Genomic DNA, 20,066 nt, shown 5'->3' on the forward strand with positions numbered 1-20,066 from the left:
AAGGTAAATAGTGGAGAACCACAGGGATTTGTCTGGGACCACTGCTTTTTAACATGTTTATAAATGACCTGGAAAGGAGAACTACAAGTGAGGTGATCAGATTTGCAGATGACACAAAATTATTCAATGCTGATAATTCACAAGAAGATTGTGAGAAATTGCAAGAGGACCTAGCAAGACTGGGAGAGTGGGCATGCAAATGACAGATGACATTTAATGTGAACAAGTGCAAAGCGATGCACATAGGGAAGAACTATCTAAAACACAACTGCTAAAAAAAATGCATACTTTTGTAAACCGTTATGATGGCTCTACCGAATGACGGTATATAAAACTCAACAAATAAATAAATAAAATAAATAAATAAAATATAAAGCTACACAATGCAAGGTTCCACATTATGTGTCACCACTCAGGAAAAGGATCTAAGCGTCATTGTTGATAATATGTTGAAATCTTTTGCTCAGTGTGCAGCAACAGCCAAGAAAGCAGATAGAATGCTAGGAATCATTAGGAATGAAATGGAGAATAAAACAGAGAATATCAATTCTTCCACAACAGAGTGGTTCTTCATACTCACCTGAAGTTTCTCCCAAAGCTCGTCGGCTTTCTATAGCAATCAATCACTCGTATTACCTTTTTTTCTAGGCCCTATGCATATGAGGGCGAAGAAACCATAAATATTCTGGACTGTAAAAGGGCCTTAGTGTATTTCAAAAAAACAAACTCAGTCACATTGGAAAACTTACCAAATGTTTTGTATTTCACAATCCCAACCGATTAGGCGTAGCAGTTGCCAAGCATAACTTGTTCAGCTGGCTGGCTGAATGCATTCATCACTATTATACCTTAACAGGACTGCAAATCACAGACGCTGTGAATTTTCATCAAGTGAGAACCATGGCTGTTTCTATTGTGCATCTTCGAGAAGTACCTGTGGAGCTATCTGCAAATCTGCAACTTGCTACTCCATACATACCTTTACATCCCACTACTATCTTGATAATCTCTCCAAGATTGACAGTACATTTGGTCATACAGTTTTATATATCTGCAAAGCTGCAACTTGCTACTCCATATATACCTTTACATCCCACTACTACCTTGATAATCTCTCCAAGACTGATAGTAAATTTGATCTTACAGTTTTGCAAAGTCTAGACTTGCTGTAGTTCAGTCTGGATAAGGGTCAGGTTGCTTAATAAGTAAACTGCAACCCTCATCTTGGGACTTCCCGCGTGTATGGCTAATTCACTCTGCTTATCAAAGGAAAAAGCAAGTTTGCTTACCGTAAACAGTGTTTTCTGTAGATAGCAGAATGAATTAGCCTTGGCATACCTACTTGCCTACCTGGAGAATAAACTACATAGATGGATTAACTCTGGTGAAGACTGAAGAAACTCATGAGGCAATGCCCGCATGGGAACACCCACACATGCTCAGTAGAACTGAAAGCTCTACTTGCTTGGAGAGATGAGTCCACTCAGTGCCGCTGGATGACTTCACCCATATGTCACAGCTAATTTATCCCTCTATCTATAGAAAACACCATTTACAGAAAGCAAACTGTCATTTTTTTAAACAAGATCATTATATACCAATAGGTAAGTGGTTCAGCAGAAACCTTTAGGGTCTACTATGTTTGAGTTAGTGCTTTAATCTGGTATCTTCTAAAATATAACAGCACATTTTTAGAGTTTGAATGTTTCTTCAAAGTTTTGTATAGACAAGTTAAAGTATAGGCCATTAATATAACTATATATTGATGCATAAAAGATGGGGTTTTTTTCATATTGTTTAATCAGTATTCTCCTCGCCTCCATAGTCTGGATCTATTGTTTGGACTACCAAGGCAATTTGGATTCAAAGGCATTAGTGCTATTTCTTAATTTATATGCCTTATCTTCAGGAACCCTTTGAGAAAGGGAGGCATATTTGTCTCCCAAGAGATTTTAAGTAAAAAGTCTTCCCAGAGTTTGCTGATGGTTTGTTGCTAAGAGATAGAACAAGGTTGGCTAATACCTTAATGCTTCTTTTACTTTTATAGCATGAACAAGAGAAAACAACACGATAGAGCTCTATCAAAAGTGTCATGATTATGGCTGCTAGGTTGCCCCCCTGCCAGCAGGGGCCCTCACTGGGCCACTCTCAGACCTGCTCTAGCCTCTGCCTTGAAGGCTACATGATGCAGCTAGGGCAGTCCTATATAAACCTGCCTCAGTTACAGCTCGAGGCCTCATCATTGAGTCAACTTGGCTCTTTGCTTTGGCCATCTTGTGAGTACCTTGCCTTACCTTGCTTAAGATTCCTATTTTCCTTGTCTTGCCATTGGTTACTGTTTGCCTGTGTCTGTGTATACTTGCCCTGTTCTTGTGTTCCTGTCCTGTCCTCTCTGGGCCTTCCAATGGCTCCCCTGCTTTCTTTTGGTCTCTTAGTGGCCCTTCTTGCCTGTGGGTCTAGGTCTCCCCATGGCCTAGCTTGTCTGTATATCTCTTGCCTTGTCCTTACTCTGGTTGGGTCCTTTCTGCCTGTGTGTTTTTTGTCTTGTTTTGTCCTGTTCTTACCTGTGTGATTTATCTTGTTCCTGCCTGTGTGTTTTGCTCTGTTCCTGCCCTGTCTCTCTGTCCAGCCTTGTTCCCCTCTCCTGCTTTTGCTTTGCCTTCCCAGTCAGCTTTCTTTAGACTAATCTTCACTGCTGATTCAGAATGTCTCTGGCCTTTGCCTCGGTTCAGTCTATGCCTGCCCAGATTTTAGCCTGGACTCTGACTTTGCCTGACCACACCCTGCCATGCACCCTACTAGAATAATCCTGCCAACTACCAGAACCTGTGGGCCCAACCCAAGGGGGAGATGGCCAGACAGGCAGAAACCCTGCCCTCCTCTGCCATAGGGCCCAGTACTGCTCCTACTGGGGGAATACCCGTCTCTAGCCTGCCTGACCGTGACATAAGGCTGTGAAAAGTCCTTCCAAGAGAACCAGTATAGATTTTGTTGGGTCTTAGGATCCTATGTACTAAGCATTTTTCCCATAGACAAAAACAATGGAGAAAAGCCCTTAGTCATCTCTTATCCTTTTGTGGAGAGCAGTTTATCTTGATGAGATAGCTTCATTTTGTATTCGTTATTATATTGGGATTGTTCTTCAGTTGTTGCCAGCAGGTTTTGCCTCAAGAATGGAATCAGTGAACCCCTTAATTTGTGAGGAGATCATAACTTGGCCCTTCATCCTAATACTGTATGTCCCTTTGTATGTAAGTACCTTGTGTCTGGCTTTCAGATACTCCTGAAGTCAGTATCTACTATACTTTGGACAGCAGCAAACCAGACCCATTGAAGAGAGTTGGCTATGGAGATAATAACACTTTTAGATATAAGAGACCTTTCACATTGCCTGATGGAAAAATTACAGTCAGAGCTTTGGCTGTCACAAGGTAGGTACTCAAAGTCACATTTTTTAAATATCTGTGAAGCCTTAAATTTGACTGTAGGTATTAAGGACTGTGGTGAAACAGGAGTTTGACTGTAAATGTTATTATTTATTTGTCCTATGGTACTCCTTTTATTTGAGAACATTTTTCTTTTCCTGGCAATCTTGAACTAATCAGCAAATGGCAGTGTTCCAAAGTCAACAGTAGTTGGTGCTGATGGGGTTAACGGCAGAGTCAACGGAAGATGTCACTCTATTGCCAAGGCTGCGAGAGTGACAGTTAAAATAAAGTTGCTTTTTGAAAGTGACATTTGGAAGCAGGTGAGAGGGAGACCTAGATCCATTGCAGTTGGGACATACAGCTGGGGTCAAATTGCCAAACGGCACAAGATTGTTACTGTTACCCTTTTCTTATTCTCTTGCCTGCTGTAATGCAGTTTTATGCAGAATCTTTCATGTTCACTGTTGAGACTACTTAATAATAAACTCTTTAATTTATTAGCACTGTGTGTGTGAGAGACTGATTAATATTCCAGGTAAGTGAGACACTGAGCAATCCCAGTGTTATTGATGTGTGATCTGTGAGCACTTTTCTGGGAACTGGAAGACCCAAATTTTGTGGAGTCACAGTGTTCCCAGAATATCCTCAGGGAATAGCTTGTGGGTAGGTTATTTGCCCAAGGAAAGTGGAATTCCAGTTGGTGGGTGGATGGTTGCCAGAGAGACCTACGCAGTGCTTTCTGGAACTCTAAAGCAGCCATAAGTTCAATTCTTAGGGATTGTTAGGGGTAGCGTGAAGATTTTACATGACAAGATCTATTTCTAAAGTGCCTTGGACCTTCTCAAAGATCAGATCATTTGAAGCCAGCATTCCCATTTCCTAGGAAAACTCCTTGGAATGCTACCTCTTTTGCAGAGAAGATACTCTTGGGGCCTGGCTAAAGATGTATAATAGAGAATTACCAGGCTCTGTAAATGTGATTCTTACATAAAAATAGAAATGATGGCAGAAAAAGACCAATAGGCCAATCCAGTCTGCCCAGCAAGCTTTCACACTTATTTTCTCATACTTATCTGTTACTCAGACCGCTGAGTACAGGGCCCTTATTGGTAGCTTTTTGATTTTAATTTCCTTCCACCCGTGCCACTGATGCAGTGTTGGAGCTGTATCAAAGTGAAGTATAAGGCTTAATGTTTGAGGGTAGTATCCGTCATATCCAGTAAGTTACCCCAATGTTTATATACTCATACTGCTCAGATCAATGCCTTGTTAGATGTTGGCTGGATGTAAATCCTATTTCTTCATTCCCTCGCTGCCGTTGAAGCAGTGAGCTGCGCTGGATATACATTCAAAGTGAAGTATCAGGCTTAATTTGTTAGGGGTAGTAACCGCCGCAATAAGCAAGCTACTCTAATGCTTATTTGTTTACCCAGTCCTTGTTGGTTGTTGTCTGAATATAAATCCTCTTTTCTTCATTCCCCCTGCCATTGAAGCAGTGAGCAGCACTGGATATGCTTTCCAAGTGAAGTAACAGGCTTAATTGGTTCGGAGTAGTAACCGCCGCAACAAGCAAGTTACTCCCATGCTTATTTGTTTACCTGGACTGTGCAATTCAGCCCTTGTTGGTTGTTTTCTGAATGTAAATCCTCTTATCTTCATTCCCCCCTGCCGTTGAAGCAGAGATAACGATGAAGCAGAGATTTACGCTGGATATGCATTGAAAGTGAAGTATTAGGCTTAATTGGTTTGGGGTAGTAACCGCCGCAACAAGCAAGCTACTCCCATGTTTATTTGTTTACCCAGACTGGTTGTTGCCTGAATGCAAATCCACTTTTCCACATTTCCTCTTGCCGTTGAAGCATAGAGCAATGTTGGAGTCGTATTAACCGTGAGAATATTTTATTGAATAAGGGTATTAATCACCAGGTAGTAGCTGTCATTCCCACAAGCCACCCCCATACCTCTTCTCTTCATTCACATCCTCCAGGCTTTATGGATCCACAGTGTTTATCCCACGTCCCTTTGAAATCCTTCACAGTTTTGGTCTTCACCACTTCCTCTGGAAAGGCATTCCAGGCATCCACCACCCTCTCCGTGAAGAAATGCTTCCTGACATTGGTTCTGAGTCTTCCTCCCTGGAGTTTTAAATCATGACCCCTGGTTCTGCTGATTTTTTTCACAACGGAAAAGGTTTGTCGTTGACTTTGGATCATTAAAACCTTTCAAGTATCTGAACGTCTGTATCATATTACCCCTGCTCCTCCTTTCCTCCAGGGTACACATATTTAGATTCTTCAATCTCTCCACATAAGTCATTTGATGAAGACCATTCACCTTTTTGGTTGCCCTTCTCTGGACTGCCTCCATCCTGTCTCTGTCCCTTCGGAGATTCGGTCTCCAGAACTGAGCACAGTACTCCAGATGAGGCCTCACCAAGGACCTGTACAAGGGGATAATCTCTTCCCTTTTCTTACTCGATATTCCTCTCTCTATGCAGCCCAGCATTCTCCTGGGCTCACCTTGTCACATTGTTTCTCCGACTTCAGATCGTTAGACACTGTCACCCCAAAGTCTCTCTCCTGCTCCATGCACATCAGCCCTTCACCCCCCATTGAATACATTTCTTTAGGATTTCCACACCCCATATGCATGACTCTGCACTTCTTGGCATCAAATCTCAGCTGCCATAACTTCGACCAGTCTTCCAGCTTTTTAAAATCCCGTCTCATTCTCTCCACTCCTTCTGGCATGTCCACTCTGTTGCAGATCTTAGTATCATCCGCAAATAGACAAACCTTACCTTCTATCCCATCCGCGATGTCACTCACAAAGATATTGAACAGGACCGGTCCCAACACCGACCCTTGCGGCACTCCGCTCATCACCGCTCTCTCTTTAGAGTAAGTTCTATTAACCATCACACATTGTCTTCTGTTCTTCAACCAGTTTGCTATCCAGGCCACCACCTTGGCACTCACACCCAAGCTTCTTGTTTTATTCACAAGCCTCCTGTGCAGGACCGTATCAAAAGCTTTGCTAAAATCCAAGTAGATGACATCGAGCGCTCTTCCTCGATCCAATTCCTTAGTCACTCAATCAAAAAATTTGATCAGATTTGTCTGACAGGACCTTCCCTTGGTGAAACAATGCTGCCTCTGGTCCATCAATTCTGCTGCTTGTAGATAGTTCACTATTCTTTCCTTCAGCAGCGACTCCAATACTTTTCCCACCACCGAGGTGAGGCTAACCGGCCTGCAGTTTCCAGCCTCCTCTCTGCTCTCACTCTTGTGAAGCGGGACCACCGTCGCTCTTCTCCAATCACTCGGCACCACTCCCGATTCCAGGGATCTATTGAACAGGTCACGCAGCGGAGCCAACAGCACATCTCTGAACTCCCTCAGTATCCTGGGATGAACCTCATCAGGCTCCATGGCTTTGTCCACCTTCAGTTTTCCTAGCTCTTCCCATACATTCTCTTCCATAAACGGAGTTTCATCCATTCCACTTCCCTCCAGTTTCTTGTTAACTAGTGACGGTCCTTCTCGGGGTCTTCTTTAGTGAACACCGAACTGAAGTATTTGTTTAATATTTCTTCCATTTCTTCATCTGTCTTCACCCTTTGATCCCTTTCATCTTTCAATTTCAGTTTACCACTTTGGACTTTTCTCCTTTCACTGATTCTTGGTGGCAGGATAGTCACTGAAAGGTGATGCTTCCTTTCAGGCCTTCTTCAACCAAGAGAGCTGTGATAGGTGGGTTTTGGATTGAGTCTGACAAATATACACTGACCATTCTAACAAATCCTTAATATAGCCATGCTAACAATTATTTTGGTTTTGTAATTCATTTTGTAGTTAGAACAAAGACATTTATCACAGTGCTTCTTTTTATTAATGTGTATGTCTCGGAAGGGAGGGCATTTTTTATGTATTTCAGTTTTTGTGAAGCCAACAGTTCCAGTTCCGTGGAGGGTTTGACTACTGTCATAGGGATTTTATTGATCTATTTTTATTTATTGGTTTTTTTTTATAAATTATTTGTATTTGAAAGCAACATAACAAAACATATCCAAATAACAGAAATAACAATTTTCTATAAGATGATAAATGGCAACATCATCAGAATTGTCACTATGCCTTGTTATCCCTTTTATTTCCCCTACCCTTCCAGTCCACCCACTCACACATTCATACATCCACACCTTATACATACAACTCTGTAAAGCTCCACCTGTTGTGCTTGGGGGTGGACTCTTGTCCTGGAGCAGTGGAGAACGGCTTCTTGGTAGGGACCAGGAAGCACCTGCCCCCAGGGGGCGGAGCACTGGAGGAGACAGAGTCTAGGATGAGCTTCACCACTGGAAGTCCATGGTCTCCCCCTCCCGTGGAGCCCTTAGGGACCTGGGCCGCTTGGACTTAGGTGGGCCTCGCAGAGTCTCCTGGAGCGATGGTAGACAGGCGTGCCCACAGACAGGAGAGGAGTGCGTTTGGGTTTGAGGCTGGAGGTCAGATGGAGCAAGGAAGACTAGAATAGCATAGGCGATGACAAGGCAAGGGACAGCGCCAGAATCAGGAGACGTAGTCAATCAGGCAGAGGTCAGAATCCGAGGGTCAGTCCGAGGAGTGGTCAACAAAGCAGAGGTCAGGCTCCGGAGGTCAGATGAGGTCACAGGCAGGCCGAGGTCAGAAGGAAGGCAGCAGGCAGAGTAGTCAAGGAACAAGCCGAGGTCAGAAGGCAGGCAGCAGGCAGAGGGGTCAAGGATCAGGCCGAGGTCAGTAACAAAGAGGCAATCTGAAGTTACTACCTGGGGAAACGAAGGACGAACACAGGAAGAGAAGGACACTGCAACAGGAGCATGCAGGAACAAGGCTGGAACAGAAGGATCCTGGAACAAGGCTTAGCACACAGAGACAATCTTAGCAGGATACCGACCTGATTTCTTCACATCCATGGCTTTCTTAGACCATAAGAACATAAGAAATTGCCATGCTGGGTCAGACCAAGGGTCCATCAAGCCCAGCATCCTGTTTCCAACAGAGGTCAAACCAGGGCACAAGAACCTGGCAATTACCCAAACACTAAGAAGATCCCATGCCACTGATGCAATTAATAGCATCGGCTATTCCCTAAGTAAATTTGATTAACAGCCATTAATGGACTTCTCCTCCAAGAACTTATCCAAACCTTTTTTTGAACCCAACTACACTAAGTGCACTAACCACATCCTCTGGCAACAAATTCCAGAGCTTTATTGTGCGTTGAGTGAAAAAGAATTTTCTCCGATTAGTGTTAAATGTGCTACTTGCTAACTTCATGGAATGCCCCCTAGTCCTTCTATTATTCGAAAGTGTAAATAACCGATTCACATTTACTCGTTAAAGACCTCTATCATATCCCCCCTCAGCCATCTCTTCTCCAAGCTGAACAGCCCTAACCTCTTCAGCCTTTCCTCATAGGGGAGCTGTTCCATCCCCTTTATCATTTTGGTTGCCCTTCTTTGTACCTTCTCCATAGCAAATATATATTTTTTGAAATGCGGCGACCAGAATTGTACACAGTATTCCAGGTGCGGTCTCACCATGGAGCAATACAGAGGCATTATGACATTTTCCATTTTATTAACCATTCCCTTCCTAATAATTCCTAACATTCTGTTTGCTTTTTTGACTGCCGCAGCACACTGAGCTGACAATTTTAAAGTATTTTCCCTGTACGTACCAGGATCAGTCCAGGACACCTGGGTTGTGACTCCGCACCAGTAGATGGAGACAGACTAAAACTTGTGGGCGGAGCCATATAAGCCCCTGTGCCAGTCACAGCCCCTCAGTCTTACTCTGTCTCCAGTAGATGGTGCAGGTCTAGTCACAGCCCTGCCTGACCTGGTTCTGGTGTTAGTCAGGTTTGAATTTTTGGGCTAGGTTTTTTGTTAGGCATAGTTGTTTATATACCAAACTGGGGTTTTCTTTTAATCCCTTAGTCTCGGGTGCCCTGCCTCCCAGGGGGGTTGAGAGGTCCTGAGGGGACTACCCTCCCCCGGTTGAGGCCGCTGCCAGGGTCGAGGACCCGGCTGGTCTAGTGGCAGCGTCAGGGGTGACACCGGGGAGTCCGGTTCACTCACCCCTGCAGGACTAGGGCTCCAGGACCCGGGACAGCGGCGTCAGCGTTTAAAAAAAAAAAAAAAGAGTTTTCTGTTTTTATTTTGTTGCGGCCGGCTCTCCGTTGCTTCGGCGTCGCTGCTCCGTCGTCTTCGCGCAGGGGGGCGCCGCAGGCAAGGGGGGAGGTCGCCGAATTAGTTTTCTTTAATTTTGACGCGCCTCAGTTTTTACTTCCCGCGGTCGCCGGCATGCCGCACGGTTCTTCAGGCAAGGCCTGCGGGTCAGCGCGTGCGCGCGTTTGTCCAGGGAGGGCCTCTGCTCGGCCTGCTTCCAGGACGGTGAAGCAACGTCTGGGGCATCGCGGGGGGCTCGGGCCCGGATCGTGCGTTCGCCGCCGCGAGGGGTAGGCCCAGTAAATAGGCCTCAGGACATTTTCCCGCTCAGCGCGGGAGCGGCGGCCATTTTGGCCACCGGCAAGGAATTCTCGCGGACCGCGGCAGGCGATTCGGCTCTCCCTCCCGCGTTATCCCCGCAGCGGGGCGCGGCGGGAGGGGCCGCCGAGGAGGGGCTTCGGCCCCGGGGAGATTCCAACGCCGATTCTTCCGAATCCGGGTCGTTTTTCAGAGGATTTCGCGGTCTTGCTGCGCAAGGTACTTAAGTACAAGCGCAGCAAGCGCTCCCGAGGGGGGGGCTCTGGGGAGGGCTCCAACCAGGCCCCACCGAGTAAGCGCAAGGTAAAAAAAAAAAAAGACCGCGATGCTCGCCCAGGAGCCAGCGCGAGGGAAACGGCTTCCCCGGAGCGTACCTCAGGAGTCAGATCCAGAAGATTCCTCCACGGCGGATACTGATGGTCTCGAGGAGCCCCCGAGGGGGGCTGAGGAGACGGGGGCGGATGGCTCCGCCCAGCCCGGCGTGGGAACAGGTACACAGGCAGCGGACGGGGATGACCCCAAGGTAGTCCATCTGTTCCGCAGAGAGGAACTGTCGCCATTCATCCCGGCCATTCTCCAGGAACTGGGGATAGAGGCTTCACCAGTGGTGGTCCGCCATGAGGCCAATATGGATCCAGTGCGACTGGGATACCCCGGAGTTAGGGTTGAAAGTCAGCAAGGCCATGGATAAGCTCTACCCGCTCCCAGAGGAGGCGCTGGAGCTTCTGCGACTTCCAAAGGTGGATTCAGCGGTCTCCGCGGTGACGAAGAGGCCCACTATCCCGGTCACGGGGGCGACGGCCCTTCGGGATATACAAGACAGGAAGCTCGTAGTGCAGCTCAAGAAGATATTTGAGGTATCCGCCCTAGGGGTGCGGGCAGCAATCTGCACTAACTTCGCCATGCGCGCTAGTTTACGCTGGGCCCAGGTCCTTCAGGCGAATGCAGGCCTGTCGGCGGAGGAGGCGTCTCAGGCTGATAGATTGGAGGCGGCAATAGCTTATGGAGCTGACGCCCTCCACAACCTGCTGCGCACCTCTGCTAGGTCCATAGTAGCCGCAGTTTCGGCGCACCGTCTCCTGTGGCTGCGCAACTGGGCGGTGGATGGCTCTTCCAAAGCCCACCTGGGTTCGTTACCTTTCAAGGAGTTGGATGATTTGATGGTTTCTCTGGGAGAGAACAGGGCATTCAAGCTGCCCGAGGATAGGGCCAGGGCGTGGCCCTCCTTTTCCGGCCAGGTCCCGGTTCCGGGGGCCCAGGAAATCGCGCCCTCAAAGATCCGCCGGCTCTTCGTATAGACCATCTTCTTCCCGGAACACTCAATGGCAGCAGTCCTTTCGTGGGAAACGTTACGGGGAGCAAGGCGGAGCCCCGTCTGGTGCGGGGTCCAAGCCCTCGCAATGAACTCCGGCCGGTCCACCTCTCGTCGCGCCTGCGGCACGCCGTTCCAAATGTAGGGGCGCGGTTAACTTTATATTTCGAGGAGTGGACCAGAGTGACGTCGGACCAGTGGGTCCTCGACGTGATAAGACACGGCTACGAGTTAGATTTTGCTCGCATCCCAGCGGACGAGTTCTTGGTCTCGCCCTGCAAGGCCCCAGGAAGAGGGCAGCGATGTTGGACACCTTCCGTCGGCTGGAAAGCTTGTGGGCCATGTCCCCCGTCCCTGCCGATCGGTGCGGCTCGGGCCGTTACTCCATTTACTTCGTAGTTCCCAAGAAAGACGGCACTTCAAGGCCAATTCTGGACCTCAAAGGGGTAAACAGATGTCTTCGCGTTCCCCACTTCGAAATGGAAACGATTCGGTCGCTTCGGTGCGTCTGGGCGAATTTCTGGCTCCTCTGGATCTCTCGGAGGCGTACCTTCACGTGGGCATTCAGCCATCGTGCCAGCAGTTTCTGAGGTTCTGCGTTCTGGGGAGGCACTACCAATTTCGGGCGCTCCCTTTTTGGTCTTGCAACGGCGCCTCAGACATTCACGAAAGTGATGGTGGTAGTGGCGGCGCAGCTGCGACGGGAAGGTCTTCTGGTTCATCCTTACCTAGGCGATTGGCTGATTCGGGCGAAGTCAGAGAGTCAGTGTCGACGGGCGGTGGACAGGGTCCTCCAGCTCTTGCAGTCCCTAGGCTGGGTGGTCAATTACAACAAAAGTTATTTGGCTCCCACTCAGTCCTTGGAATATCTGGGGGCCTTATTCGACACGAAACGGGGCAGGGTAATCCTCTCTCAAGATCGGATATGCAAACTGCAATCTCAGGTGCGGCGTCTGTTGTCTCTTCGCCGTCCACGAGTCTGCGATTACCTGACGGTGCTGGGGTCTATGGCTTCAACGCTGGCGTTGGTACCCTGGGCGTTCGCTCACCTGCGGCCATTGCAGTCTTCTTTGCTGTCCCGTTGGACAGCAGTTTCGGAGGATTTCTACCTACCGCTCCCGCTTGTGGGTCCGGCGAGATCCAGTCTTCTTTGGTGGCTGGATCCAAGTCATCTGTCCTGTGGCGTATCCCTTCTCGTTCCCGACTGGACGGTGGTGACCACGGATGCCAGTCTCTCTGGCTGGGGAGCAGTTTGCCTAGGGAAGTCGTGCAAGGTCGTTGGTCAGCGTCGCAAGCTCAATGGTCCATCAACCGCCTCGAGACCAGAGCGGTCTGTCTGGCTCTCCAAGCCTTCCTACCCTTGGTGCGGGGACAGGCGGTCCGAGTACTGTCAGACAATGCAACCACCGTGGCCTACATCAATCGTCAAGGAGGGACGAGAAGTCCACTGGTGGTGGAAGAGGTGAGAATTTTGATGGCCTGGTCGGAACAACATCTCAGCAGCATAACAGCGTCTCACATTGCCGGGGTCGACAACGTGCAGGCGGATTTCTCAGTAGGCATCGTCTAGATCCCGGAGAGTGGGAACTGGCGGACGAGGCGTTTCTTCTCCTCTGCAGGATGTGGGGAGTTCCCCACTTGGATCTGATGGCCACGTGGCACAACGCGAAGGCTCCGCGTTTTTACAGTCGGCGTCGAGAGCGGGGAGCAGAGGGCGTCGATGCGCTGGTGCTCCCTTGGCCGACGGAAGAGGCAGGCAACTACAGACCGGTTAGCCTCACTTCGGTGGTGGGAAAAGTAATGGAGTCACTGCTGAAAGAGAGAATAGTCAACTATCTACAGTCTGGAGAATTGATGGACCAGAGGCAGCATGGATTCACCAGGGGAAGATCCTGTCAGACAAATTTGATTGACTTTTTTGACTGGGTAACCAAGGAATTGGATCAAGGAAGAGCACTAGATGTCATCTACTTGGATTTCAGCAAAGCTTTTGATACGGTTCCGCACAGGAGACTGGTGAATAAAACGAGAAGCTTGGGAGTGAGTGCCGATGTGGTGACCTGGATTGCAAATTGGTTGACGGACAGAAAACAATGTGTGATGGTAAATGGAGCCTTCTCTGAAGAGAGAGCGGTTTTAAGTGGTGTGCCGCAAGGATCGGTGTTGGGACCAGTCCTGTTCAATATCTTTGTGAGCGACATTGCAGACGGGATAGAAGGTAAGGTTTGTCTTTTTGCGGATGACACTAAGATCTGCAACAGAGTGGACACGCCGGAAGGAGTGGAGAGAATGAGACGGGATCTAAGGAAACTGGAAGAGTGGTCGAAGATATGGCAGCTGAGATTCAATGCCAAGAAGTGCAAAGTCATGCATATGGGGAGTGGAAATCCGAATGAACTGTACTCGATGGGGGGGGAAAGGCTGATGTGCACGGAGCAGGAGAGGGACCTTGGGGTGATAGTGTCTAATGATGTGAAGACAGCGAAACAATGCGACAAGGCGATAGCAAAAGCCAGAAGAATGCTGGGCTGCATAGAGAGAGGAATATCGAGTAAGAAAAGGGAAGTGATTATTCCCTTGTACAGGTCCTTGGTGAGGCCTCACCTGGAGTACTGTGTTCAGTTCTGGAGACCGTATCTACAAAAAGACAAAGACAAGATGGAAGCGGTACAGAGAAGGGCGACCAGGAAGGTGGAGGATCTTCATAGGATGACATACGAGGAGAGATTGAAGAATCTAAATATGTACACCCTGGAGGAGAGGAGGAGCAGAGGTGATATGATACAGACTTTCAGATACTTGAAAGGTTTTAATGATCCAAAAACAACGACAAACCTCTTCCGTAGGAAAATAATCAGCAGAACCAGGGGTCACGATTTGAGGCTCCAGGGAGGAAGATTCAGAACCAATGTCAGGAAGTATTTCTTCACGGAGAGGGTGGTGGATGCCTGGAATGCCCTTCCGGAGGAAGTGGTGAAGACCAGAACTGTGAAAGACTTCAAAGGGGCGTGGGATAAACACTGCGGATCCATAAAGTCAAGAGGCCACCAATGAAGAGTGGGTGACTCGCCAGAATGATGGCTATTGACACAATACCCTTATTAAATAAACATACACATGCTTACTGTGACTCCTACATCGCTCTAAGCTTCAACAGCAAGAGGTAATGGAAAAAAGGATTTGCACTCATAAAGAGGGGAGTAGCTGGCTTGTTACGGCGGTTACTACCCCAAACCAAATATGCCTGATACTTCACTTTCAATGCATATACAGCATAGCTCTCTGCTTCAATGACAGGGGAGAAGAATAACTGATACTTCACACATCCAGCAGAGCTCTCTGCTACAACGGCAAAGGAGAAGAAAAAGGGTTCGCACTCAAAACGCGGGGAGTAGCTGGCTTGTTACGGCAGTTACTACCCCAAACCAAATGTGCCTGATACTTCACTTTCCATGCATATCCAGCACGGTTCTCTGCTGCATCGGCATGGGAGAAAGACTGATACATCACGCATTTCCAGCATAGCTCTCTGCTTCAACGGCAGGGGGGAAAAAAAAAACAAAAACAAAAAACTGATGCTTCACGCATATCCTGCATAGCTTCAACGACAGGGGTGAAGAAAAAAAAAGGATTCGCAATCACAAAGCGAGGAGTAGCTGGCTTGTTACGGCGGTTACTACCCCAACCAAATGTGCCTGATACTTCACTTTCAATGCATATCCAGCATGGCTCTCTGCTTCTACAGCAGGGGAGAAGAAAAAAAAAAACCAACAAGAGCTGTACAACATAGTCTAGGTAAAACAAATAAGCATGGGTGTAGCTTGCTTATCGCGGCGGTTACTGCCCCTACTACCCCTAACTAATCAAGCTAGATATTTCACTTGCATGCAGCTCCATCACTGCTCTCTACATTAATGGTGGGGGTGGAAGGGGAATAGAACAAGGAGCTAAGAGTAACAGATAAGAATGAGAGAAAAATTGTGTGAGGCTTGCTGGGCAGACTGGATGGGCCATTCGGTCTTCTTCTGCCGTCATTTCTATGTTTCTATGTTTCTATGTTTCTATGGATGTGCTACTGTACGTGTTTCCCCCGTGGCCAATGATCGGCAAGATCCTGCGGCGCGTAGAATTGCACCCATCCAACGTGATCATGGTGGCACCGGAGTGGCCATGCCGTCCATGGTTCGCAGACCTCATTCAGTTGTCGGTGGAGGCTCCCCTTCGTCTCCACGGCTTCGCGGGGCTGCTTCATCAGGGCCCCGTCTGTTTGGAGGATGCGGATCACTTTTGTCTCGCGGCATGCCTTTTGAGAGGAATCGGTTAAAGAGAAAAGGTTACTCGGACGCGGTTATTGCTACGCTGCTGAGGTCCCGGAAGCAGTCTCCGTCCCTGGCTTATGTCAGGGTCTGGGTAGTTTTTGAGGATTGGTGTATGAAGCGAGGTTTGGATCCCACCGCCGCTGCGGTCTCTGATATTCTGGCTTTCCTCCAGGCGGGACTGGCCAGAGGCTTGGCGTGCAGTTCCCTACGGGTCCAAGTGGCGGCACTTGGTTGTTTGTGGGGGAAGGTCGGGGTGGATCCCCTCTGGCTCTTCACCCGGATATAGCCCGTTTCCTGAAGGGGGCTAAGCATCTCCGTCCTCCCTTGCGTCCTTCCTGTCCGGCTTGGAATCTTAATTGGGTTCTTTCTGCCTTATGTTCGGCACCGTTTGAGCCTTTTGCAGCGCTCTACTGTCAAGGTTCTCACGTTGAAGACCGTGTTTCTGGTGGCGATTTCTTCGGCACGCCGTATCTCAGAATTGCAGGCGTGGTCATGTAGGGAGCCGTTCTTGCGACTCTCCGACACAGGCGTTTCCTTGCGCACTGTCCCTTCTTTCTTCCGAAGGTCGTCTCGGCTTTTCATTTGAATCAATCCGTTGAACTTCCCACTTTCGCGGTCGGGGAGTCGTCGGATCCGAAGACGAGAGACTTGCGAAAGCTGGATGTGGGGAGGTCCCTCCTTCGCTATCTGGAGGTCACTAATCCTTTTCGGATAACGGATCATCTGTTTGTCCTCCTTTCTGGTCCCAAGAAAGGGGCTGCAGCGTCTCGCACGACGATCGCCCGTTGGCTCTAAGAGGCCATAGGCTCAGCGTACTTTGTACGGGAAAAGACTCCGCCGGTGGGTCTTCGGGCTCATTCGACAAGGTCTCACGCTGCGTCCTGGGCGGAGTCTTCTCAGGTGTCGCCCCAAGAGATTTGTAGGGCGGCTACCTGGCAGTCGTTGCATACCTTCGTCAGACATTACCGTCTGGATGTTCAGGCCTCTGAGGTCGGAGGGTTTGGAAAGAGGGTACTCCGAGCAGGACTCTCTGCTTCCCACCCTCGGTAAGTTGGCTCTGGTACATCCCAGGTGTCCTGGACTGATCCTGGTACGTACAGGGAAAGGAGAATTAGTTTCTTACCTGATAATTTTCGTTCCTGTAGTACCAAGGATCAGTCCAGGATCCCGCCCGCTGACGGAGAGTCCGCTCATCGTTGTTTCCTTGCGCTCACCGCTTGTTCGCTCTCCCGGTTGGGGAGTCCGGTTCCCGCAGGGGTTGGAATTGTTTCCGATTAAATGGCAAGTTTTGTTAGTTAGCTATGGTTGCCCATTTGGGTTTCTACTTTGACATTACGTATGACTGAGGGGCTGTGACTGGCACAGGGGCTTATATGGCTCCGCCCACAAGTTTTAGTCTGTCTCCATCTACTGGTGCGGAGTCACAACCCAGGTGTCCTGGACTGATCCTTGGTACTACAGGAACGAAAATTATCAGGTAAGAAACTAATTTTCCTATCGACTATGATGCCTAGATCTTTTTCCTAGGTGGTATCTCCTAATATGGAACCTAACATCGTGTAACTCTGTTACACGATGTTAGGTTCCATTGCGCTCTCTGTTGAGCAGTTCTTCGTTTTATGTAAACCGGAGTGATTTGTAGTCCCTACAAGAACTTCGGTATATAAAAATTAAAAATAAATAAATAAATAACTACAGCAAGGGTTATTTTTCCCTATATGCAACACCTTGCACTTGTCCACATTAAATTTCATCTACTGTTTGGGTGCCCAATCTTCCAGTCTTGCAAAGCCCTCCTGTAATGTATCACAATCCGCTTGTGATTTAACTGCTCTGAATAATTTTGTATCATCCGCAAATTTGATAACCTCACTCGTCTTATTCTTTTCCAGATCATTTATATATATATACTAGCCGTTAAGCCCGTAACAACGGGCTACATTTAAAAAAATTTTTCGGTTCATTTCCTTCCCACTCATTCTCCTTCCCACTCCCTCCCCCTCATTCTCCTTCCCTCTCATTCTCCCTTCCACTTCCCCTCCCCATTCTTCCTCCCACTCCCTCTCACCTCCCCCCTCTAGTCTCCCTCCCACTCCCTCTCACCTCCCTCCTCTAGTCTCCCTCCCTCTCACCTTCCCCCCTCCCCTCAGTCACTCCCCCTCTCTCAATCCCCTCCCCTTTCAGTTCATCCACAACCCCTTCCCTCAGATGGCGCAGACGGAAGATCTCTGGGGGGGGGTCCCTCCCTCTCGTGCGCGCCGCCGCTACTGCTTCTCACCGCTGCTCCTTGCCGCCGCCGGCGCCACTACTGCTCCTCCCAGTGCCTTTTTTTTTTCAGGCACGCTCCGCTCTGACCGACGTGCTCGCCCACGCATGCGCGGTAGAGCTGCTCTCTACTGTGCATTTGCGGCACGTCTGTCAGGGCTCCTTTATCTAGTAGATAGAAAAGCACCGGTCCAAGTACAGATCTCTGAGGCACTCCACTGTTTACCCTTTTCCACTGAGTAAATTGACCATTTAATCCTACTCTCTGTTTCCTGTCTTTTAACCAGTTTGTAATCCACGAAAGGACATCGCCTCCTATCCCATGACTTTTTAGTTTTCTTAGAAGCCTCTCCTGAGGGACTTTGTCAAACGCCTTCTGAAAATCCAAATACACTACATCTACCGGTTCACCTTTATCCACATGTTTATTAACTCCTTCAAAAAAATTAAACAGATTTGTTAGGCAAGACTTCCCTTGGGTAAATCCCTATTGACTGTGTTCCATAAACCATGTCTTTCTATATGCTCTACGATTTTGAACTTGAGAATAGTTTCCACTATTTTTCCTGGCACTGAAGTCGAGCTCACTGGTCTATAGTTACCCGGATCGCCCCTGGAGACTTTTTTAAATATTGGGGTTACATTGGCTACCCTCCAGTCTTCAGGTACAATGGATGATTTTAATGATAGGTTACAAATTTTAACTAACAGATCAGAAATTTCATTTTTGTGTTCCTTCAATACCCTAGGATGCATACCATCCGGTCCAGGTGATTACCGTCTTGTTTTGTGGGTTCCTCCCTATTTCAGATCAAGGCAAATAAGTGTAGGCATGAACTTCCTTAACTAGTTCCTTCAATCAGGGCACGCTACGGAGCTAGGACCCGCCCCTGGCCCTACAAGAGGCGTGGCCAACGCCACATAAGGCACCGAACTCCGGCATGAGGCCTAATGAGCAGTGGAAGGCCTGGTGACCGCTGCCGCGGGACGCTGAGGCCTGGACGAGCTTGCGGCTGCCGCCAGGGAGGCCAACCCGGGACCTGCAGAGGAGCCAGAGAGGTGAGCAGGTCCATGTGCGGGCCAGTCGCGAACGGGGCACGCAACACCACCTACCACTCGAATATCACACAAGTTTATATCCAATGCACAGAGTATCTAAGACCTTCCAGCATCTTTCATTTATCATTTGGTAGATGATCATGAGTCTTTCCACAGATGTACATATTCTTCATTCATCTTTCGGTGTGTTAATTTAACATCAAGCTTCTCCAATTGCATTATGTCAACAATTATACCTTGCCTAAACGCTGGAGACCCTTCACAGGAGGACCCTACCTTCTCCTGCCTAAACGCAGGAGAAGGTAGGGTCTTATCAATCTATGTTTTAGCACACATTTATGCGCCAACAATAATGCCAATATAATGCACTGTTTAGTACATTTTGGGTGAATCATAGCTGATTGCAGTTTATTTAACAGAAGGCATACAATAAGCCAAATTTTCAAAATTTGTTTATTTTTTATTTATTTTACTTTTTTATACTGGTATTCAAAAAAGATATCATATCGCTATACATATTAAAACATTCACATCCAACAGAAAATAATATAATAACATAAGAACATGCCATGCTGGGTCAGACCAAGGGTCCATCAACCCCAGCATCCTGTTTCCAACAGTGGCCAATCCAGGCCATAAGAACCTGGCAAGTACCCAAAAACTGAGTCTGTTCCATGTTACTGTTGCTAGTAATAGCAGTGGCTATTTTCTAAGTCGACTTAATTAATAGCAGGTAATGGACTTCTCCTCCAAAACCTTATCCAATCCTTTTTTAAACACAACTACACTAACTGCACGAACCACATCCTCTGGCAACAAATTCCAGAGTTTAATTGTACGTTGAGTGAAAAAGAACTTTCTCCAATTAGTTTTACATGTGCCACATGCTAACTTCATAGAGTGCCTCCTAGTCTATTATCCGAAAGAGTAAATAACCAATTCACATCTACCTGTTCTAGACCTCTCATGATTTTAAACATCTCTATCATATCCCCCCTTAGCCGTCTCTTCTCCAAGCTGAAAAGTCCTAACCTCTTTAGTCTTTCCTCATAGGAGAGCTGTTCCATTCCCCTAATCATTTTGGTCGCCCTTCTCTGTATCTTCTCCATCGCAACTATCTTTTTTGAGATGCGGCGACCAGAATTGTACACAGTATT

General features: G+C 47.9%; 1 protein-coding gene across 2 annotated transcripts in view; it reads left to right on the top strand.

The window, feature by feature from the left end:
- The window catches only part of DZANK1 (double zinc ribbon and ankyrin repeat domains 1), a 304,940-nt gene that overhangs the window by 21,058 nt on the left and 263,816 nt on the right, over window positions 1-20,066 (top strand). For both annotated transcript variants that reach the window (XM_029594465.1, XM_029594464.1), the window contains exon 3: window positions 3,278-3,431. In XM_029594465.1, coding sequence (XP_029450325.1) covers window positions 3,278-3,431 — 154 coding nt within the window. The remainder of the gene's footprint in view (window positions 1-3,277; window positions 3,432-20,066) is intronic.

Source organism: Rhinatrema bivittatum, chromosome 3 (genome assembly GCF_901001135.1).
Source record: "Rhinatrema bivittatum chromosome 3, aRhiBiv1.1, whole genome shotgun sequence".
Lineage (NCBI taxonomy): Eukaryota > Metazoa > Chordata > Amphibia > Gymnophiona > Rhinatrematidae > Rhinatrema > Rhinatrema bivittatum.